General features: G+C 44.2%; 1 protein-coding gene across 1 annotated transcript in view; it reads right to left on the bottom strand.

The window, feature by feature from the left end:
- The window catches only part of MTF1 (metal regulatory transcription factor 1), a 91,003-nt gene that overhangs the window by 11,283 nt on the left and 55,675 nt on the right, over positions 1-24,045 (bottom strand). Inside the window, exons 6-7 of the mRNA XM_077481818.1 lie at positions 16,359-16,436; positions 13,879-13,981 (exon numbers count right to left, since the gene is read on the bottom strand). Coding sequence (XP_077337944.1) covers positions 13,879-13,981; positions 16,359-16,436 — 181 coding nt within the window. The remainder of the gene's footprint in view (positions 1-13,878; positions 13,982-16,358; positions 16,437-24,045) is intronic.

The following is a 24,045-nucleotide window of genomic DNA, read 5'->3' as shown; positions in this document are numbered from 1 at the left end:
AGCCTGATACATTTTTGCACCGGGATAGTATGCAGATATAAAGTCAGCATTTCCTCACAGTTCCTGTTGTACTGACATTGCCACAACAAAACTCACATCACATCAGGTGGCCTGATCACCAAACATATGGGCAAGCTTTGCAAAAAATTTAGGACCCACATTCGTCCAGATTTGACTTACCCAGCATGCTGTCCAAAACACATAGGAAAATAGCAGATGCCAAGATATTTGCAGACCTTTTATTGCCTTTACAAAGTTCTCAGTATCTTGGAGGCCAGTAGAAGCAGAACATAAACTAAAAAAACTAAAAATAAAAACTAGAAATTTTGTCTTACCAGTAAAATCTGTTTCCTAGAACAGTGTTTTAGAAACTTTTTTTCAGTCAAGGCACCCTTTAGAATTGCACACAATCCCAGGTCACACCACTTTGAGGACTCAATCAAACCAGGAGGCAGTGGCTGCAGCCCTTTTTTTAATTTGTATTTTTTTTATGTGGGGTAGTGGCAGACACCCCCCACCCATCTAGGGTCATCCTGATTTTCCTGATATTCATTTTCTATTGCTCAGTTCGCATTCTCTGCGACCCAAGCCCACCCTATTTTGAAGCCCATTAGAGCCTCTGGCTGTAATCAGGTGCTTCAAACCCACCCCCCCCCCCCCATTGGAATTTATGCTTCCATAGTCCCGCAAGAAGGGTCACCCCCGTCCTGCAAGCGTGTGTGAATCTGAGCACACACACTTGTTTGCACATTCCTACATGTTGCATTTTTTAACTGAGCTGCTCCATGCATGTAAAACACAAGAGGGTGCCGGTGTTCTGCCAAGAACTGTCCCCCCCATCGGATAGTGTCCACCTCCTACTGCGCAGGCGCAGCGTTTGCGCAGTATGGAGGACAAGGAGACGCCGAAAGTCTCAGAAGATGAACGGCGTCTGCGCACTTAATAGTACCTTCTGCCCCGAGTCCAGGTTCAAGCCCCACCATGCAAGTGGACATACGGTATGCACTTAGTAACAAGCCGCTTCGCTCTGCAATCTTTTATTCTATGTCCACTTGGATGGTGGGGCTTGAACCTGGGCTCAGTGCGCAGGCACTGTTCATCTTCGGAGACTTTCGGCGTCTCCCTGTCCTCCGTACTGTGCAATCTCAGTACAGGGCAGACCCTATCCGACGGGGGACAGTATTCGACAAGACACCGGCATGATTGTTTTTTAATTTGCCCAACACCACAACACATGTTACTCGGTACCATGTGTTTTAGGAGGCGTAAACGTATGGGCATTTGCTATGTGTGTTGGGTTGTCATTAGGAATTAGTGGCACCCACACATGTCTGCAAAAGGTAGCACATTTTTGTACAATACGGGAAACCATGCAATTTCACACCTGTTATCGCACTGCACCTGGTGTGAATAAGCACAAATGTACTCTGTGGGGTAGAGTTCTGTAGGTTGTAAAACCCCCTTCCCCCAAATCCCCCCTTTTAGCACAACCCCACTAAATCCCCTTGCCTAACAACCCCCCCCCCCATATTACTCTACCAGCACAACTGCCACAAATCCCCTTTACAACAAGTGACAGCAGCTGAAAGGGGGAGAGAGCCAGGGGGGTGTGTGGGTTGTGCTCTTCATCTCCTCAACCCCCCACCCCCCCCAAGCAGCTGTCCTTCCTGTACATTTGAATTGGAGTGATCCTCTGTTAACTGTAGCAGAGAGCAGGGGGAGGTGCAGTAAGAGCTCTCTGCCTCCTCCTGTGCACAGAAGTTAACTGTGCTCTCTCCATCCTGTAGCACAGGAGCTAACAGAGGATCGCTCTGATCGAGCTGTTGCCGCGACACCCCTAAGGACTCCTTGCAGCACTCTGGTTGAGAAACACTATCCTAGAATACAGTACAGGACACTACAGCTGAGTTATCTGCATCACCTTCGGGTGATTGGACACAAAAGAAAAAAAGGAAGGCTGCAGAAATGTCTCCCTATATAATACCTCCCAGTCCCAGATAACCTGCAATTATACCAAGCAATAGAGAGAACATAAGTATGTAGGGGAGGGTCCTGTACTGTACTCTAGGAAATGGATTTTACTGGTAAAGTCATATATTCTATTTTTTATATGAAGACAATACAAAAAAAATAATGCATACGCTAACAATTGCCTCATTATTACATAACAGTAATAAGAAAAGTCAGGGCCTGTATCAAGTAGAAGAAACCAAATTGAATTAAGTCAGCAAAGTAGACAAGTAACATTCAAATCTTAAAGCGGCAGTAAACCCGCTATTTTTTTTTTTTTTTTTTTTTACACCTGCAAAGCAAAAGGCATAATGAGCTAGTATGCACCGCATACTAGCTCATTATGAAATACTTACCTTAGAACGAGGCCCCGACATTTGGCCCGATCCACGCCGAGGGAGCCGACATGCTCCCTCGGCGTTTCTTCCGGGTATCGCGGCTCCGGCGCTGTGAGTGGCCGGAGCCGCGATATCGTCACTCCCGCGCATGCGCACGGGAGATTTCATTCCGGCCGGCTGGACACTGCCGGATTTTCAGGCCGAGAATCCCCTTGTGCGCATGCGCCGCTGCAGTCAGCGGCGCATACCGAGGGGAATACCTCCTAAACCGTACAGGTTTAGGAGATATTTTTTTTACCTACAGGTAAGCCTTATTATAGGCTTTCCTGTAGGTAAAAGTACCAAAAATGAGTATACAACCACTTTATAATCCCAGATCTAGAGAAACTAGAGTAAAAGGGCTAGAAACCCAACGATTGTATATCTTGTCCAACATTTGTGGTGTTTTCCAAAGTTCTAAAGTCAGCTTACATCAGCCTTTCTCAACCTTTTCAACACAGAGGAACCCTTGAAATAGTTCTCCGGTCTCGGTGAACCCCTGCTAAAAATTACAAATCTACAACTCACGATACATTAGTGTGATGGTCAGTGGGAAGAATTACCTCCTTACAGATAGCTAAAAAGATCAATGGTGTCAGTCGGAACTTATCTGAGAGGCAGAAAATGCCCAGTGCTGAAGGAATCCCTAGCAACCTTTGGAGGAACCCTAGGGTTCCACGAAACCCTGGTTGAGAATCACTGGCTTACATTGTAGTAGGCTAGCATTGACTGTTTGCAGCCAAGTATTACTTGAGGGGGGAAGAGGAACCTTTCCATGTTTCGTGTAGAAATAAAGGATTCGCAACAAGCCTTTCATGTATTTAAAAATAGGAATATCGCCAAATTTACCTAGTAAATTATAGTAATTATAGACAAAGGGACAGCTCTAGAAACAATATAGGAAGACAGCTGTAGCACCACAGCCTCAAAAGGACTGAAGGGCCATTTTGTGCAACCTAATCAGTGTGAAGTGAGTGTGGTGGAACAGCTTCAATTAAGCGCAGAGAAATACACAGATATTAATTTATATAAAATATTTAACTCCTTGGGATAGCCATCTCTGTGTGTCAAGAATGGAATGGAAAGCAATTCAGGGAAAGAAGGGTTAGACCACAATGGATTATTTGGGGAAGACGACCAGTGGTCAACAAAGTAAGTTTTTGTGCCCGGAGAAAAATAGAGAGGGAGGTGTGCAATATAGTAGTACCAGTAATCGGGGGCACCTGTAATCGGAGGCCTGTATATAATGTACATACAGATGGAATATGGATGGCTAGGGGTTAAATTGCTACAGCAAACAATAGCGGTGAAAGTGGCCATCCTTGCCGCGTACCGCGGTGAACTGGATTTAAGCAATTATGCGGGAGCCATAGAGTTGCGGCAAGCACATCAGGTAAGGCCACTAAACGCTGTTGAAGGCTTTAAAAGAATCTAAAAACAATGTTACACATGCACAAGAGTACTGGGGGTACTGTCGATTTTTGGAAAAGCCTATATTACATTATTCATTTGGGTATATCTGCTAGGAATGAAACTCCCCTGGTCACTGCGCACCAGGTGTGCACTCACTTTGTGTATACGATTAGCCAAGACCTTTGCTGGAATTTTAACATCCACATTGTCATGGATTTTGAGCTGCAGGAGAACCATTCCCTAGAGAACTCTGTGTTTTAATGTGTTCTTAAGTTATCCAGAGCTGGTCACTAGTTGCTTGTGGCTACTTATGCAAGTTAGTGCGGGGAACCGGACTGTCTAAGGAGGTCATTGTTATGATAATAGGACTAGCTCTACTGTGTAAGGTGATCTTTGTCTGAGATAATGGGAGTAGCTCTTATCTGATGGTTTGCTGTATAATTTCAGTGCGTTTCTAAAAATAAAGCAGTTCATTTTCTGGTGTACTCCAAGACTGGTGTTGTCTGGTCCTTGGGGTTTCTATAGCCAGATCCATTGGTCTCGTGTTTCAGGATATGGGAAGCAGCTTCTTGGCAGAAATACCCAACAGGGTGTCCGGAGTCCGTTGCACCCATTATTCAAAAAGATGGGACGATAGGAGTCCCACCTAGTGGGGTCTTAATGCGGTTTTAATAGAAGGACAATGAGTGCCTCTCAGAGGATGGGATGACCCCAGCCTCCAGAGTTTCAACAAAAGTTTTAAGGGATGTGGACTGAAGAGGGGATTTAAATTTGACATCGCTTTCAGCTGGAAAGCCACCCAAACTAGGCGTTTTGTGGGAAGGCAATTACGGTATGGCAAATTTCATCACTAGATATGGGGCTGTCTAAATATGCTTGTGGGAGTAAGGAATGGAAGAAGACGCTCCCCAAGTAATCACAAAGTTACTCATCAGCATATTGTACCATAGAGTTGTACAGGGAGGAATAAAGGGGCCTGAAGGCATCCAGAACCCTGTGAGGTAAGGTGCTTAAGGTAGCCGTGGAAGTCAGAATTCAGAGAATGTAAGTGGGGGCATAATCTGGCAGGGCCAAATACGCCATGAGATGGCCCGCTTTGTTACCCTACTCAAATATTTGCATTTTCTTTTTGGTTAGATCCAAAAGGCGAAGTTCAAATGCTCTATGTTTGTGGAGCCAATCAGTGGGTGTCAAGGATCAGTAGAGTAATGTCTGGAACAGAACGGACTCAAGCTCCTCGGTAAGCAAACCATTATTTTTACGCAAAATGCCAGTAACAGACATAAGGGTACCACATAAGGGCGCTTTAAAAGCCTCCCATTCTGAGGAAGGAGAGACAGCACCAATACTGAGGTGCCAGACGTCCGCTATGGCCTTAGTACAGGCCCCAATTACCACTTGGGTCTTCTAGCCATTGAGAATGCAAGCGCCACAGTCCCATACCCATAGGGGGAAGGACATAAAGTTCCAGAGTAAGAGGAGCATGGTTGGAGATGTCTCCGAGTAGGATTGTGGCGTTAGATATCAATGGAAGTCAATTCTAGACATAGTATTGAAAGCATCTGCGTGACTGGAGAATTGGCAAGTATCTGGATGCCTTCATCTCTATGTATCAGTGAGATTAAAACTTTGTAACCAGTCTCGGAGTGATTGCTGTACTCTACCAATCCCTCCTAAATGGCCTCTGGTTGGGTCAGGCACTGCATTAAAATTGCCTTTAAAAAGGAGTGGACCGCTTGGCGATTCAAGAGCCATGAGTTTATGCAAGAGGTCAGGAAGAAAGGGAGGTGGAAAATACAAATTGACCCTAGTGAATTTGTACATGGCAATCTGCAAAGTAAACAAAGTAATGCCGCGTACACACGATCAAATTGTCCGGCGTACTTAATCCGGCAAACAATCCGGCGGATAGTCCGGCAGACTTTCTACTGAACGAACTTGGCCACACAGGAAAGTCTGGCGATTGCTAGCGTGATGACGTACAGCACGTACGACGGGACTAGAAAAAGGATGTTCAATAGCCAGTAGCCAATAGCTTCCTTTTCGTACTTGCTTCTGAGCATACGTCATTCTTAGTCCGCCGTACTAGCATACTCACGAACGTATTGTCCACTGAAACCCAAGTCCGGCAGAAAGATTGGGCTGCAAAACTACTTTCTAAGTCCGCCGGACTTTGCGCTAATAAAAGTCAGCTGAAGCCCACACACGATCGGATTATCCAGTGAAATGATCGCGTGTACGCAGCATTACTCTCAGCAGGGTCAGTTTTAACAGAAAGGATAGCCTTAGAAAGGGATTTAGCTAATAGAATACAGGCACCCATGGAGCAGGAGGTATGTGTGGCATGAAAGGACTTTGAAATTCAATGCTTTTCAAGTGCCAAGAGTTTGGAACCTGTTAAATGGGTGTTTTGGAAACAAATAATATGCAGTTTATATTTTATTATCGATTAGCTAGCCAGGCGATTGGTTGGCCTTCATACAGAATGCATTATTTGTTTACATGTCAGTGTATGCTACACTCTGTATACATGTCATTATACACAATGAAGCATATATACAGCTTAGTACATTGTTCACGTCAGTATACACAGTGCAACACACATACAGCCCAGTACACAATCCATGCATGTCTATATACACAGTACAACACGCATACAGACCAGTACACCGTCAATACATATCCGTATACACAGTGCAACATACATACAGCCCAGTACACCGTCCATACATGTCCGTATACACAGTGCAACGTGTTGCTTCTCTCTTTCTTTTCACAGGACTCAGATGTGGTCAATCACAGCCAGTGAGGAGGGAGCGGGGGGTAGGGCCAAGTACATAGTGCAGAAAAGGATTGAGCCTGTATTGGTATCCTCATAGCAAGTGGCTTGGTATGGGGGCACTCTGAAAAAAGGAGGAGCCAAAGTGCTGGCAGGGGATCCCAGAAGAGAAGGATTGGGGCTACTCTGTGCAAAACCACTGTACAGAGCAGGTTAGTACATGTTTATTTATTTTTAAATTCCAACATTTACAATCACCTTAAGGGTTCTGTGCAGGGAAGATCAGCAAGTGAACCCAGAAAATCTGAAGGCTAATAAACTGGAGGTAAATTAAAGCATTACAAATAACATTTAAAGTAAAAGTTTACCTGTACTATCCATTATATTTAAAAATGCTACTGATATATATATATATATATATATACACACACATATACAGTGCCTTGCGAAAGTATTCGGCCCCCTTGAACTTTTCAACCTTTTGCCACATTTCAGGCTTCAAACATAAAGATGTAAAATTTTTAGTTTTTGTGAAGAATCACCAACAAGTGGGACACAATTGTGAAGTGGAACGAAATCTATTGGATATTTTAAACTTTTTTAGCAAATAAAAAACTGAAAAGTGGTGCGTGCAAAATTATTCGGCCCCTTTACTTTCAGTGCAGCAAACTCACTCCAGAAGTTCAGCGAGGATCTCTGAATGATCCAATGTTGTCCTAAATGACTGATGGTGATAAATAGAATCCACCTGTGTGTAATCAAGTCTCTGTATAAATGCACCTGCTCTGTGATAGTCTCAGGGTTCTGTTGAAAGCGCAGAGAGCATCATGAAGACCAAGGAACACACCAGGCAGGTCCGTAATACTGTTGTGGAGAAGTTTAAAGCAGGATTTGGATACAAAAAGATTTCCCAAGCTTTAAACATCCCAAGGAGCACTGTGCAAGCGATCATTTTGAAATGGAAGGAGTATCAGACCACTGCAAATCTACCAAGACCTGGCCGTCCCTCTAAATTTCAGCTCAGACAAGGAGAAGACTGATCAGAGATGCAGCCAGGAGGCCCATGATCACTCTGGATGAACTGCAGAGTACTACAGCTGAGGTGGGAGAGTCTGTCCATAGGACAACAATCAGTCGTACACTGCACAAATCTGGCCTTTATGGAAGAGTGGCAAGAAGAAAGACATTTCTCAAAGGTATCCATAAAAAGTCTCGTCTAAAGTTTGCCACAAGCCACCTGGGAGACACACCAAACATGTGGAAGAAGGTGCTCTGGTCAGATGAAACCAAAATCCAACATTTTGCCCACAATGCAAAACGATATGTTTGGCGTAAAAGCAACACAGCTAATCACCCTCAACACACCATCCCCACTGTCAAACATGGTGGTGGCAGCTTCATGGTTTGGGCCTGCTTTTCTTCAGCAGGGACAGGGAAGATGGTTAAAATTGAGGGGGAAGATGGATGCAGCCAAATACAGGACCATTCTGGATGAAAACCTGTTGGAGTCTGCAAAAGGCCTGAAACTGGGACGTAGATTTATCTTCCAACAAGACAATGATCCCAAACATACAGCAAAATCTACAAAGGAATGGTTCACAAATAAACGTATCCAGGTGTTAGAATGGCCAAGTCAAAGTCCAGACCTGAATCCAATCGAGAATCCGTGGAAAGAGCTGAAAACTCGCTGAGCTCGAGCTGTTTTGCAAGGAAGAATGGGCAAGAATTTCAGTCTCTCGATGTGCAAAACTGATAGAGACATACCCCAAGCGACTTGCAGCTGTAATCGCAGCAAAAGGTGGCTCTACAAAGTATTAACGCAAGGGGGCCGAATAATTTTGCACGCCCCACTTTTCATTTTTTTATTAGTTAAAATAGTTTAAAAAATCCAATAGATTTTGTTCCACTTCACAATTGTGTCCCACTTGTTGGTGATTCTTCACAAAAAATAAAAATGTTATATCTTTATGTTTGAAGCCTGAAATGTGGCAAAAGGTTGAAAAGTTCAAGGGGGCCGAATACTTTCGCAAGGCACTGTACATACATACACACTATATTACCAAAAGTATTGGGTTGCCTGCCTTTACATGCACATGAACTTTAACCACTTGCTTACTGGGCACCTAAAACCCCCTCCTGCCCAGACCATTATTCAACTTTTATCGCTGTCACTCTTTGAAGGACAATTGTGCGGTCATACAACACTGTACCCAAATTAAATTTTTATCATTTTTTTTCCCCACATATAGAGCTTTCTTTTGGTGGTATTTGATAACCTCTTGGTTTTTTATTTTTTGTTAAAAAAAAAAATGCAGAAATAAAAAAAAATACAAAAGCATTTTATATTTTGTTAATAAATTTTGCAAACAGGTAATTTCTCTCCTTCATTGATGTATGCTGGTGAGGCTGCACTGATGGGCGCTGATAAGGTGGCACTAGTGGGCACTGAGAGGTGGCAGCAATGGGCGACACTGATGGGCAGCACTGCTAGGTGGCACTGATTGGCACCACTGGTGGGCATTGATAGATGGCACCCGTGGGCATTGATTGCTGGCACTTATGCACTGATTAGTGGCACTGTGGGAGCTGGCAGGTGGCACAGGCAGGCAGTACTGGTGGGCCTAGGTGAGGTGGCTTTGCCTCTTTCTCTTCGGGACTGATGTCCCTTACACAGAAGGCGGTGATCGTCTTCTATCGACTACCGATCTTTTGTTTACATCACGTGATCAGCTGTCATTGGCCAACAGCTTATCACGTGGTAAGGGGCCAGATTGGCCCCTTACTCCAATCTGTGATCACCTGAGTCATTGACATGGGTGACCACAGCACGCAGGGAGTGTGCAAAGGGGAGGACGTCTATTGACAGCCTCCTGGCAAAGTAGGTCCACGCTGTAGCCGTCATTCGGCTATAGCGTGGATCTGAAGAGGTTAATGGCATCCCAGTCTTAGTCCGTAGGGTTCAATATTGAGTTGGCCCATCCTCCCATCCTTAGCAGCTACAACAGCTTTAACTCTGGGAAAGCTGTCAACAAGGTTTAAGAGTGTGTCTATGGGAAGGTTCCCCTATTCTTCCAGAAGAGCATTTGTGAGGTCAGGCACGGATGTTGAACAAGAAGGTCTGGCTCGCAGTCTCCGCTATAATTAACCTCAAAGGTGTCCTATCGGGTTGAGGTGAGGACTCTGTGCAAGCCAGTCAAATTCCTCCAATCCCAAACTCGCTCATCCATATCTTTATGGACCTTGCTTTGGGAACCTTAAAGAGGTTTGAGCTGAAACCTTGAAAGCATCCTCCTGAGGGGTGGGGGGTGGTACAGAGATAAAGACCCCTTCACTCAAAAGCTATTGAACATCAGAAAACAGATCTACCCACAATGACTGGGAAGATGACAAGTTGGAGAGCATGAAGGGGGAGGCAGTAGTGTGCTCAACTCCAGTTTGTAGCCCCTGGAAACAGGCCTCTAAAATCTTCTGGAACCAGGAAGGCCATCAGACATGCCACCACTTTGAGATGTAGGGGTGCCAATCATTGTGAAGAGGCTTTGGCTTGATAGGTCATATTGTCTTAAAAAAGTACGTTCCTATCCTAGATGTAACACTGAAGTATGGAGAGGGATGAAAGGAACCTTTGCTATTCCAAGATAGTAGAACATTTTATTTCTGGAGAATACCGTTACCCAACCATGATCTCCTTAAAGTGGTGCTCCAGTAATTTGTTTATTAAAAGTCAGTTGTGTAGCTTCTGACTTTTAATAAACACACACTCACCTGTCTCAGGATCCAGTGATGTGCTCAACCAAGCTGTCCCTTCCCATGTGCTTCTCTCCCTGGCCCCAGCCTTTTAACTGTGGGCACCCGATTGTGACAGCTTGTGGCTTCACAGCCAGGTTCCCACTGTGCATTGTGAATGGTCCTGCAGTCTTCTGTGACCTGTGATGTGTCCCAGAAGACAGAAGGGAGGGGGAGAGGAGAACTCCTGATCAAATCGCCTTGGCAAGCTGAGCAGAAATGGTAGTGGGTACCTGTCAAAACCAAAGTGCCATTTGTTGAATATAAGGGGGGATGGGGGGGCCTTACTCCAAGGAGGGACCAAACAAGCATTCCCCTTTAAAAGCTCAAAGTTTTTCTTGCATGGGAGTTCAACTGACCAGCATTTAAGCCAGACAATCCTGCACATGTGTAATGAGAGAAGGTTCATCGTAGAAATCTGGGGAAGTGTGTCTACCATTTATGCAGTAAGGCTACATGAACCCTATCCTACCCTGACCACAGCTGTGGGAAAACGCAATCCACGTTTTTGCCACGATTTGCATTTTCCCGTGGCCGGCAGTCAAAACATTCCTATCCTGAATGCGATTCTTCCATGTTCAGAAGAGGGAGGTTTACCTTCACCTAAAAACTCTGATAAAAGCCTATGTGTACATGGACACATAGGCTTTTAGGGAGTTGAGTTTTGGAGTTTTGGCAAAAAAAAAAAAAAAAAAACGCTGAAAGCTACTCAACTCAAGTTTAGGAGCTGCCAGTGTAAAGTAAGCCTAAGGTAAGTCACAAGGTAGAAGTTCCAGGTGACCATGGACAGAGGGATGCGTAAGGATGCAGCTGGGGTTCGAAGCCAGATAGCAATGGCAAACTGACAAACAGGCTTCAAACTTTTTATATACAGGATCTTTAAACACTGGAGAATCCCCATCTATGTGGGCCATGAAGCTCTCATAAAGGCTGGAAATAGCCAGATCTACCACATGAATTTTCCACGTCTGAAGGAAACTTTCCTCAATGGGATATTGTTAGACAAAACTTCTAGACCGGTCTACATATAGGATAAACTCAAAATGGCCAGTGAACCAGGAAGGTCTTGGGTAGTGCAAGGAATTTTAGTGACCTCATACTAGATACCTTAGGACGAGCAGACTCCGGTGGCTCCAATTCTAAACAAGGTCATGCATTCCCACTCAGCTTAGCAATAGTCATGAGTTTTGGAGAGTTTTCTTTTGTGGGTATGCAGATGCCTCAGAAGGAAATCATTTTGTCTTAGAAGCAGATACCTTTTTCTGTTACCAAGTCTGGTTTAAGGGCAAAGTCAAAGACTGAAGTCACTGGGGAGGTAGAAGGGGCATAGTTTTGACCCCTGTAGCCTAAGGCCTCAACAAGGCCAGAAATTTTAACTATGAACTCTGACACTGAGACAGAAAATGCCTCTCTAGGCAGGAAGGATGAGACAGGCCTGGCTGAAGGGCCGGCTTAATAACTAGAAGAAGACAGAGTCAAAATAGGGGGCAACCATCAGAAGAGAGGATAACAGAGCCCTGTACTAGAATCCCCAAAGAATTCTGAGGCTCAGTCTGAACTATTGAGCCCAACTGAACCCATTTATGGTCTTCCGTGTGTGTGAATAAACTGTCCCCGGTGAAGTATTTATAACCTATGAAGCAGGGATGCAGGAAGGGCCTTATGCCTCACTGTAACCCAGGAAAAGTGAACATAAAAAGCTAAGAATGTGCGAGTATCAGGGTAGATAAAAAAAAAAAAAAAAAAAGTTTTTTTTATTATCAAACTTATTTTAAGAAAATGCTTTTGGAGTAAAAATCTATCTAAAGATAGTTTACGATTTAGGATACATTAACAATTTTGTTTATTCAGCATGGAATGGAGCTTAGTTATGTAGCATGAGGCTGTAGATTTTGCAATATTTACATTTTTAGTAAACTCATTCATTGAATCTCAGCTCTGCAAGCTGAGAGAACATGCATTGCATTGATGCATTCACACAATTTCACAGTAACCATGAGCTAAAACAAAGTTCAGGAATATTCCTTTATCCCATTGTTTTGCAAATCTATGTACATTACAAACTGAATGATTGAATCAGGTCTGATATCGCCGTTTTACTAACCTGACAGCTTTTTGTTCTAAATCAGAAACCTTAAATTTTGTTTGCAAATATTAAAGATTCTAACTACCAGCAAAAATAAGTCCTTACATTTAAAGACCACCTGTCATTTCAGATCCATCATGGCAGCACCTGTTAGCAGGCATCCACTCACCTGCTGCTGACACGTCCCTCACCTTGTTGTGTTATTGCCACATTACCAGCCGTCCCATTAAAGTGAATGTGACTGTTGGTGAGTCAACAGCGGGTCAGAGGAGGAACCGCTGCGGGACAGAGATGACAGTTGCTCCTTAAAAACAATGATTTAAAAATAATGGATTTAAATCAAGCCTTTTTACTAGTGATTTAAATCAAATCCACCCTGGAGAGTACGATTCAGAAACTGGAGATGTTACTTGGCGGGAATCCTGAATACAAAGGATTTAGCTGCTGACAAGGTCTGCACTTGCAATCACACTGGAAAAAATAACATTAAAAGGTCCAATTCACTTCTAGCCTATCCAGATTGTTGTCAATAAAGCCCAGTTGAAGGGGGTGTTCCTGGATCCCCTGAAATGTGTTGTCTACTGCTTGGATTGTCCCCCTGACTTTTATTGAAATAAGTTAAATTAATAATAATAATAAAGTTGTATCTGGACCTCGTTATGGCGCATCAATTTTAATTTTTGTTACATTACACTGCAAACCAAGGAGGCCACGAAGATCCTTTTGGGTGCAGACGGTGCTTGTCCATGAACCAGATCATTTACATCAATATCATTACATTAACGACAGCAATACCAGTGAGATAACCATACAGTTTGAGTGATATTTTTCCACCTTCCTCAACTATACAAAGAGGAAGAGGCAGGGTGCACCGATACAGAAGTCTGTATACCCCAGCCAGGGCACCAGGACCACCACAGTCACCCTCCAGAAGGATACCCAAAAGGCATAAAAGGGACATTAGTGACATAGCCATCCTGGACTGTAAAAACGATGGCACTGAAAGTGTGGGGGGCAGAAATTCTTATGCCCAATAGGGGAATGAATGTTTAAAGGTCTTCCACCCTTTGTACTCATCACATAGGTAGCAACCTTTTTTTTGCCAGTGTCCAACCAATCACCTCAAGGTATCTACAAATAACCCAGTGGTAACGCTTTAAAGAAGCCTGTGTCCTGTACTATAGAATCAGCAAAACATCCAGCACTTCTACAATAAAGAAACATTTGAACCCTTTTTTATCTCAGAAAATAATCACAAGTTTTGCAAAATACGTGTAGATCCTGACAGAAATCCAGTCCCAAATAGTGATGTCAGCTCTGGCTGAGTACTCCCTGATGGACTATAGAACACCCGGTGACAGGTGACACACAAACACAGAACTTTTTATTTGTACAATTCCATCATATAGCATGTAAAATTGTTATACCTGACTGCTGACCAATATCATTGTCTTCTGTATTTTCTGGACTCTGGAACATTGATTCAAATATATTTTGATGTAACAAAGTGCCCAGAACTTGCCCAGGACTCTAAAACAAGACAAAAGATAGCTTAAATGTGGATCTATCATTAAAATTTACTTTTCAATGACTCAGTGGGGCACATGGCATCATTATAAAGTTATGTTATATTTGGAGTTAAAGTACCTCTTTCTTGTCATGAATACAAAATTGCCATTCCCTAGTCCCTGGCTGTGGAAGTCAGTTGCGGAAACGTCTACAGATCACCACCCCCACATCTCTCCATAGGCCTAAACAAAACAATGGCATCATATGGCATTATACAACCTTTCATGTTTCGGAAAGCTTTCTATTGGAAAGATATATGAGGGTGGGTGAGTGAGACTATATATCTGACCATCTTTTAAGTGCCTATCGCCAAACATGCAAGATTGGTTATCTTAAGTTGCTCTCTTTAAATGCATATCTAGAAAAAAAAAAGAATTCCCCTATACACATTCACAAACAAAAGGCTGTGTAATCATGGCATGCTGTAACTGAGGATGATACAATGTAAATACATTGTAGCATCGCTGTATAGGGGTTTTTGTGCATAGCTTTATTTAACCAAGATATTGATACAGCAGCTAAGAAGAATGGATAGATTAGGGCATGCAGATCTATCATCACAAATGATTATAAATATTTTTCATACTCTTCAAAATCTCTGATCCTGCAGTTTGTCATTTAGACCCCTTTCACACTGAGGCGTTTTATAGGCGTTTTTAAGCACCTGTAAATGGCCTCTTTTGCAGCCAGAGTGCTTTCACACTGGGGCGGTGCACTTGCAGGACACAGGAAAAAAAGTCCTGCAAGCAGCATCTTTGGGGAGGTGCGGGAGCAGTGTACACACCGCTCCTAAACCGCCCCTGACATTGAAATCAATGGGCAGCGCTTAGGCAGCGGCACTTTGCGGGCATTTTTTAACCCTTTATTCAGCCTCTAGAGGGGGTTAAAAGCACCCCACTATCGGCCAGAAAGCGCAATATAACAGCGGTTAAAGGGCTGTTAAAACAAGCTGCGCTTTACCGATAACGCCCCCTGTCCCAGCCTTAATGTCCTGGATTGTAGGTACATAAAGTTGATCTCACTGGGCACATCCTACTTGTCCAGGGGCTTTGCCTTTCTTCAGGAGTTTACATATACCAGACCCCCATACTCTGCAAAACCCTGTGACTTTTGGTAACCTGCTTCACCGAGACTGTCAGATTTAAATTTGCCAGCCAGCATGTCGTCAAGGAGTCTCGCATAAGACTCACATTGAAAACACATGGGAGGTGTATCCCTTTTCCAGAAGGGGATAGGAAATCTCTCTAAGGCCCGATTCACACTGGTGCGACGTGTGCTCTGACTTTGAGAGTACGTCGCACCCATTAAATGCAATGGCACCGTTCTAAAAGGAGCGACTTAGAAAAAGGTTCCTGCACTATTTTTAATCTGACTTTGTGCCGGGAAAGTCATGCTGGGATGTTGACTCTGAAGTTGCAGCACAACTTCAAAAGGGATCACAGACAAAATGAATAAATTGAAAGAAGTGTTGACTCTTCTCCACTTTACCAAAAACTGAGAAAACTTTGTAGAGTTTGGAGTTAGACTAACTATTTCAGGAGGTAGGCATCTGTAATAGCTGTTCAGTGAAACTATTTTTGTATTGTGCCCTTAAAGGGGGTTAAAGAAAACATCTATGTCTAAAATGCTTCCATCTTTTAGGTTTTAATTTATCCCACAAATGATTCCTTTTTTGTGGACGTGATGGAAAGTCCCATGCTGTTCTATGGGCAGCATGATGTAAACATACTGGTGCACGTTATCAAAATTACTTTAAAATCCATCCAGGTTCAGGAAAAAAAAAAAAAATGGAAAAATTATGTATGCTTTTACTTTTTACTGGACCTAAACATCTTGAATCTTAAGTTTTCTCATATAAACAGACACAAATCTGTTTTCATCTGGCTTTTTATGGGTCCAGAAAGCTCCTATTTATAAATGTAGACAAACTGAACAGACATGGATGTCACAAAAGGAACATCTGTCCCCTTATGCTCCAATTTAACAGGTGATCCATTCACGAATCCCCTGCTCATCACACCAAACGACACCCACTTGAAAAGGACCAGTTACCTGATTAGATTTTAAATAAAAAAAAAATAAAAAAACACAAGTTATCCATCTTTTAAATAATACTGTGGTTACAGCATTGATTGTAAGAGACTGCGTTTGATGTAGGAGTCTCTTAGGCCTCTTTCACACTAATGCACTGAAAACCACAAGACAAACGTGGGCTGATGTTTTCAGTGTGCTGCTGGGGTAATGATTAATATCCTTCATAGCATGCACTTCTCTGCTTTGCCTGGAGAACACTTATAAAATGCTGCACGCAGCACAAGATTCACTCAGAGATACTTACTGCATTAGAATTTTCTCGCAGTTCAGATTCAGTTGATAAAGTGCTTAAATCACTTAGACAGAGCCAATCCTTTGTATCCTGGGGGAAATAAAAAAAAAAACCATAATAGTATATGAATGATCATGCCCTTTGCTTTACATGGTTTACTGTCCCATTTCAGCACAAGAAATTTTGGGAAACTTAAAGTGGTTGTAAACCCTTACAAACCACTTTGACCTACAGGTAAGCCTAGATTAAGGCTTACCTGTAGGTCCAAGAAATATCTCCTAAACCTACACGATTTAGGAGATATTTGCCAAAACACAGGCACCGCTGTCTATGGCGCATGTGCCGTAGACAGTGGCGGCAGGCGCACTGAGCGCGCCGCTGTCAACGGTGATATGCCGCGAGTGGCGGCTCCCGTGCGCAAGCGCGGGAGTGACATCATCACGGCTTTGTTGAATGACAGCGGCGGAGCAGCAAGACCCATCGAGAAGATGGATGCTCCGGACTAGAGGGGACAGCGGTGACTTCGGTGGCTCCTGTGTCAGATACGTGACACATAATGGACTACTATGCGATGCATAGTAGTCCATTATGCTTTGCCTGGAATGAAAGAGGAAGTAAACTCATCAGGGTTTACTTCCTCTTTAAGGTATAACCATGATTGTTCTTCACTCGCGTTCTTTTAGGTATAAAATGGGATCTCTTCACCTGAAGGCTGATGAAGAATAAAAGGTTTTCCCACTGATATTTCCTCTCTCTAAACGTAGGCAAACTTCCAACAAAGCACTTGAAGCTGCTCAACCTCTCAACATCAGATGGCTTCAGCTTTGTAAACATGAAAAGGTACAACAGCTCAGAACTACATTAATGAGAAATAGACTGAAACAGATGACACCCCACACTGGCCCCACAATAGAAGTGGGTTTGCTTTAAAGCGGAGGTCTGCCCACCCCACGAAAAATGAAAAGTCAGCAGCTATAAATACTGCAGCTGCTGACTTTTAATATATGGACACTTACCTGTCCACTGAGCCCATGATGTCGGCACTGCAGCCGATCTTCTATTCCAAGAGATAGAGTTTACAATACAGATAGAAAGGAACAATGAACAAAATTATTCTGGCTATGGTAAACTATCATGTTACACATGCATGGCCTGTTTGCCTTTAATAATTTTGTCCCTACCTCACTATAGCTAGGGGATGCTCTGTATAGTTGTACTGTATTCTGCTGGAGCTCGACACAATATTGTTTTTAATTAAAGCTTTCTACTATCTGAAATATGTCTTTTGGATCGAGTCACTGTCTGCTAAGTTTCTATGACTAAGGTAAAGTGATATTAAAGCTTTGGATTTTTTTTACATTAAAATACCAAACATGTTATACTTACTTGCTATGTGCACTGGTTTAGCACAGAGCAGCCCCAATACGTCCTCCTCTTGGGTCCCCCCCCGCTGGCGCTCCTGGCCCCCCTCCCTCCAGCCGAGTGCCGATACAGCAAGCAGCTTGCTATGGTGGCACCCAGGCAGGCTCGCTCCTGGGCTGCTACTCTGTGTCCATTTACAACCAAAGCCACTGCTCGGCCCCACCCCTCTCTCCTTATTGGCTCACTGGCTGTGACTGACAGCAGCAGGAGCCAATGGCTTTTCGTTATATCTCAACCAATCAGGTGGGAAGAGTCCCCGGACAACCAAGGCTCTCATGCACAGAGCTGGAGGATGATTTGGCTCAGGTAAAATTTTAGGGGGGCTGTGGCACAGAGAAGGTTTTTTTTTACCTTCATGCACAGAATGCATGAAGGTAAAAAACCTTGAGCTTCTAGAACCACTTTAAGCTATCTCATCACAACTGGATCAGTTAGGGAAATCACACTTCAGTGCTTAGATTGCAGAAGCAGTGCATAAATGGCAAACAGTAGCACTGTTATCTCTGCATTCCTCTAATCACAGCCCATTAATATAAACTGGTCAGATAATTACTACAGGGGAATGTAAAGACAGGTCACCGACTATAAAATGTTACCCTACAATTGTTTAGTTAGCTGTAACTGCAATAATTCCAATATATAAATTAAACAGCATTTCAACCAACAATGAATTTACACCTAGCCAGGGAAGCCTCATTAAAACAGACCTTCAGTCTTTTTCTTCTTACCTTCATCCAAACCTTAAGCCCTTGCTGTTTAGATTGTGAATCAAAAATGTTAATACGTGGCCGTAAATACCTTATTTTCTGCACTTCCTCTTTCCCGTTTGTAAAATGCCTAGGCGTACAACGCATTTTCCTGTATTTCCACTGACACCCGGGAGATAAACATCAGCTATCCCAACAGTGCTTTTTTTTGCTGCTTACTCTCCTGAGAGTTTGCTGGCAGGGAGAGTGGAGCAGGGCCGTGGGGATTGAAAGGAAAGCCGAGGACAACTGCATGGTTGGATGGGAGCAGGCACAGCAGGAGACTCCAAGGATCACTGTGCTTTCCCAGAGAAGATATTAGGTTGGCCAGCGAAATTTGCCTTTCTATTTTTTATATGTAGATTCAGCCCGTATGTGAATAACTGAATTTTTTCGTAAGCTTTCGAGAGGTAAGATATATATTTTCTACTGCGAATGCGCAGCCGGGAGCCCTTTACCACGCATGCGCAAGATTACAATAGGCGGCGAGGACGGAAACATTTCCAGGAACACTGTGGTTGCGGCTTCATATGCCCTCAGTAGAAATGGCAGATTACAACATCAGTGTGGGGGGGATATAAAAAAAGTCATTTAAAATACGGAACCAGCAAGTGCACAGACATCACTGTTTACAAATTATGTTGCACGGTAATTAATCTGCATAATGATGTTTTATTTTGATTTGGCAAACTTGCCTCTTTAAAGTGTAATATGGGGGAAAAAAAACATTTAGCACATCCCTGGAATAAATGCATATTTTCCCATGTTTTATCCCTTTAAACATGCTGCAAGTAAATGTTGATGCTCCAAAAATACAGTGTCCTCCCTTCTACTTTCCTTTTTGACATGCTGACATAGCTCTGAATTCCTAAACATGTAGTGTCAGTGCTGCCTACCAAATTTCTGATTATCAAAGTACTGTATTTATCGGCATATAACACACACTTTTTCCCCCTCAAAATCGGGGGCAAAGCAGGGATGCATGTTATTCGCACCTCACCGAGCTGTCATCTCCTCTCCACTCGACTTTTACGTCACACACACAAACAGTCCCGCCTTTTCTGACAAGACTAAAGCTGGCCATAGGTGATTTTTTTTTTCAACCAGCTGGCAAAAAAAATAAAAAAAATAAATTAAGAATTAAAGCAGTGCTACAGTGAGGGGAAAAAAAGTAGTCGAATCCCTGCCGATTTTGTACGTTTGTCCACTGACAAAGAAATAATCAGTCTATAACCTTTAAAATCAGGTTTATTTTAACAGACAGAATAACAAAAATATCCAGAAAACACATTTCAAAAAAAAGTTATAAACTGATTTGCATTTTAACTGCTTGCCGACCAGCCGCCATCATTTTACGGCGGCAGGTCGGCACGATCCCACGAGCCTTCATGGCTGTACGCCGGCTCGTGGGATTGGAATAGCAGGTGCGCGCACGCCGACTGTACTGCAGGGGATGCTGATGCTCGTGGTCGACGGTCACGATGACCACCGGCCACGAGCGATTGCGGGGACGAGAGGCAGAACACGGGTGTGTGTGTAAACACATCCCTGTTCTATGAGGAGTGACAGATCGTGTGTTCCTAATAGCTAGGAACCACAATCCATCACTCCATCACTAGTCAGTCCCCTCCCCCATCAGTTAGAAACAGGTAGCAGGGAACACAGTTAACCCCTTGATCGCCATCTGGTGTTAACCCCTTCCCTGCCAGTGACATTTTTAAAGCAATGATCGCTGTATAAATGCCAATGGTCCCAAAAATGTGTCAAAAGTGTCTGATGTGTCTGCCATAATGTCACAGTCCCAATAAAAATTACAGATCGTCGCCATTACTAGTAAAAAAAAAAAAAAAAAAAAAATGTAATAAATAATAATAATGCTATACATCTATCCCCCATTTTGTAGGCACTATAACTTTATATGCTTTTTGTGATTTTTTTTTAACCAAAAATATGTAGAAGAATACATATCGGCCTAACTGCAAAAAAATTAGCTTTTTCAAATAAATAAAAATTGAGATATTTATTATAGCAAAAAGTACAAAATATTGTGTGTGTTTCAAAATTGTCAGTTAAAGTGACGCAATGCTGAATCGCAAAAAAAAAAAAAAAAAAAAAAAAAAAAAAAAAAAAGAAATCGCCCGGTCATTCAGCAGCCAAATCTTCTGAGGTTAATGAGTGAAATAAGTATTTTACCCCTTCGCAAAACACGATTTAGTACTTGGTGGCAAAACCCTTGTTGGCAATCACAGAGGTCAGACATTTCTTGTAGTTGGCCACCAGGTTTGTCCCACTCCTCTTTGAAGATCCTCTCCAAGTCATTAAGGTTTCGAGGCTGATGTTTGGCAACTTGAACATTCAGCTCCCTCCACATATTTTCTATGGGATTAAAGAGGTTGTAAAGGTTAATTTTTTATTTATTTTTTAAAATAACAAACATGTCATACTTACCTCCACTGTGCAGCTCGTTTTGCACAGAGTGGCCCTGATCCTCCTGTTCTGGGGTCCTACGGCGGCTCTCTCAACTCTTCCCTGCAATAGTCAAACCCCTCAGGAAGGTATGGAGACTGGATAGGCCACTCCGGGACCTTAATGTGCTTCTTCTTGAGCCACTCATTTGTTGCCTTGGCCGTGTGTTTTGGGTCATTGTCATGCTGAAATATCCATCCACGACCCATTTTCAATGCCCTGGGAAGGAGGTCCAAGATTTGATGGTACATGGCCCTGTCCATCGTCCCTTTGATGCTGTGAAGTTGTCCTATCCCCTTAACAGAAAAACATCCCCAAAGCATAACATTTCCACCTTCATGTTTTACGATGGGGACAGTGTTCTTGGGGTCATAGGCAGCGGTCCTCCAAACATGGCGAGTTGAGTTGATGGCAAAGAGCTTGATTTTGGTCTCATCTGACCACAATACTTTCACCCAGTTCTCTAAATCAATTAGATTTTCATTAGCAAGCTTCAGAAGGGCCTGTACATATGCTTTGAGCAGGGGGACCCTGCGGGCACTGTAGGGTTTCAGTCCTTTATGGCGTAGCGTGTTACCAATTGTTTTCTTGGTAACTCAGGTCCCAGCTGCCTTGAGATCATTGACAAGATTCTCCCATGTAGTTCTGGGCCGATTCCTCACCGTTCTCATGATCACTGAAACTCCACGAGGTGAGCTCTTGCATGGAGACCCAGACTGGGGGAGATTGGCAATTATTTTGTGCTTCTTCCATTTGCAAACGCACCAATTGTTGTCACCCTCTCACCAAGCTGCTTGGCAATGGACTTGTAGCTCATTCTAGCCTTGTGTGGGTCTACAATCTTGTCCCAGACATCCTTGGACAGCTTTTTGTTCTTGGCCATGGTGGAGAGAGTGGAATCCAAATTAATTGCTTCTGTGGACAGGTGTCTTTTATACAGGTAACAAGCTGAGATTTTAGAGCACTCCCTTTAAGATAGTGCTCTTAATCGCAGCTTGTTTGCTGTATAGAAGACACCTGGGAGTCAGAAATCTTGCTGATTGATAGAGGATCAAATACTTACTTCACTCATTAAAATGCAAATTCATTTATAACGTTTTTGAAATGCGTTTTTCTGGATATTTTTTTTATTCTGTCTCCCACTGTTAAAATAAACCTATCATTAAAATTATAGACTGATCATTTCTTGGTCAGTGGGAAAACATACAAAATCAGCAGGGGATCAAATACATTTCTCTCACTGTATCAAGAGGTGCTCAAGCTTTGCTCATCAGAAAGCCCAGCATTTGTAAGAAGCAGGAAGGGCTGAGAGCTGCTGTGGGTACAGTATATGTGGGCACCTGTGACATCCCCCCCCCTTAAAGTGACAGCATTTGTTTAATAAGGAAATGAAGACCTGGAAATAGCAGGTCAAGATCTTTAGAAAATGTATTGCAAGCAAATAGGTTTACAGATTAGGGATGCACCGAAATTTTGGCCGCAGAAACATATCGGCCGAAAATGCCCTTTTCGGCAATTTGCCGAAAGAGAAAAACGTCCGATAATGGAGCCGAAAATGGGGCGTGGCTTGGGTAGGGGTGGAACGGGGCTCCGCCCCCCGCCCCTGGTGCCGCCCATTATGGGGGGGGTGTGTAGCGCAGGAGAGCCGCCTCCACCACCTGTGTGATCACAGAGCGGGAACATCACAGCTTTAATTTCAATAGCTGTGTGTTCCCGGCCATGCGCCGTCACGGACAGCCCCTCCCCCTTGTCCGGGTACTTTGATAGACAGATCACCCGCAGGATTGGACGGGTGATCTGTCTATCAAAGTGCCCGGACAAGGGGGAGGGGCTGTACGTGACGGTGCGTGGCCGGGAACACACAGCTATTGAATTGAAAGCTGTGATGTTCCCGGCGCTGTGATCAAACAGGTGGTGGAGGCGGCTCTCCTCTCTTCACAGGTTGGCTGCAATAGGGGGACACTGGCTGCAATAGGTGCAACGGGGGACACTGGCTGGCTGCATCTGACGGGCACTGGTGAGGCTGCATTGTATCTCCTGTACCACGTCCCCCGTCTCTGACCATCTCCTGTACCACGTCCCCCGTCTCTGACCATCTCCTGTACCACGTCCCCCGTCTCTGACCATCTCCTGTACCACGTCCCCCGTCTCTGACCATCTCCTGTACCACGTCCCCCGTCTCTGACCATCTCCTGTACCACGTCCCCCGTCTCTGACCATCTCCTGTACCACGTCCCCAGTCTCTGACCATCTCCTGTACCACGTCCCCAGTCTCTAACCATCTCCTGTACCACGTCCCCAGGCTCTGCCCATCTCCTGTACCACGTCCCCTGGCTCTGACCATCTCCTGTACCACGTCCCCTGGCTCTGACCATCTCCTGTACCACGTCCCCTGGCTCTGACCATCTCCTGTACCACGTCCCCTGGCTCTGACCATCTCCTGTACCACGTCCCCTGGCTCTGACCATCTCCTGTACCACGTCCCCTGGCTCTGACCATCTCCTGTACCACGTCCCCTGGCTCTGACCATCTCCTGTACCACGTCCCCTGGCTCTGACCATCTCCTGTACCACGTCCCCTGGCTCTGACCATCTCCTGTACCACGTCCCCTGGCTCTGACCATCTCCTGTACCACGTCCCCTGGCTCTGACCATCTCCTGTACCACGTCCCCTGGCTCTGACCATCTCCTGTACCACGTCCCCTGGCTCTGACCATCTCCTGTACCACGTCCCCTGGCTCTGACCATCTCCTGTACCACGTCCCCTGGCTCTGACCATCTCCTGTACCACGTCCCCTGGCTCTGACCATCTCCTGTACCACGTCCCCTGGCTCTGACCATCTCCTGTACCACGTCCCCTGGCTCTGACCATCTCCTGTACCACGTCCCCTGGCTCTGACCATCTCCTGTACCACGTCCCCTGGCTCTGACCATCTCCTGTACCACGTCCCCTGGCTCTGACCATCTCCTGTACCACGTCCCCTGGCTCTGACCATCTCCTGTACCATGTCCCCAGTCTCTGACCATCTCCTGTACCATGTCCCTAGTCTCTGACCCTCTCCTGTA

Source organism: Lithobates pipiens, unplaced genomic scaffold (assembly GCF_037356315.1).
Source record: "Lithobates pipiens isolate NorthernLeopardFrog02 unplaced genomic scaffold, aLitPip1_a1.2 Scaffold_16, whole genome shotgun sequence".
Classification (NCBI taxonomy): domain Eukaryota; kingdom Metazoa; phylum Chordata; class Amphibia; order Anura; family Ranidae; genus Lithobates; species Lithobates pipiens.
Note: the sequence above shows the minus strand (reverse complement) of the source record. Positions and strands in the feature narration are given on the sequence as shown.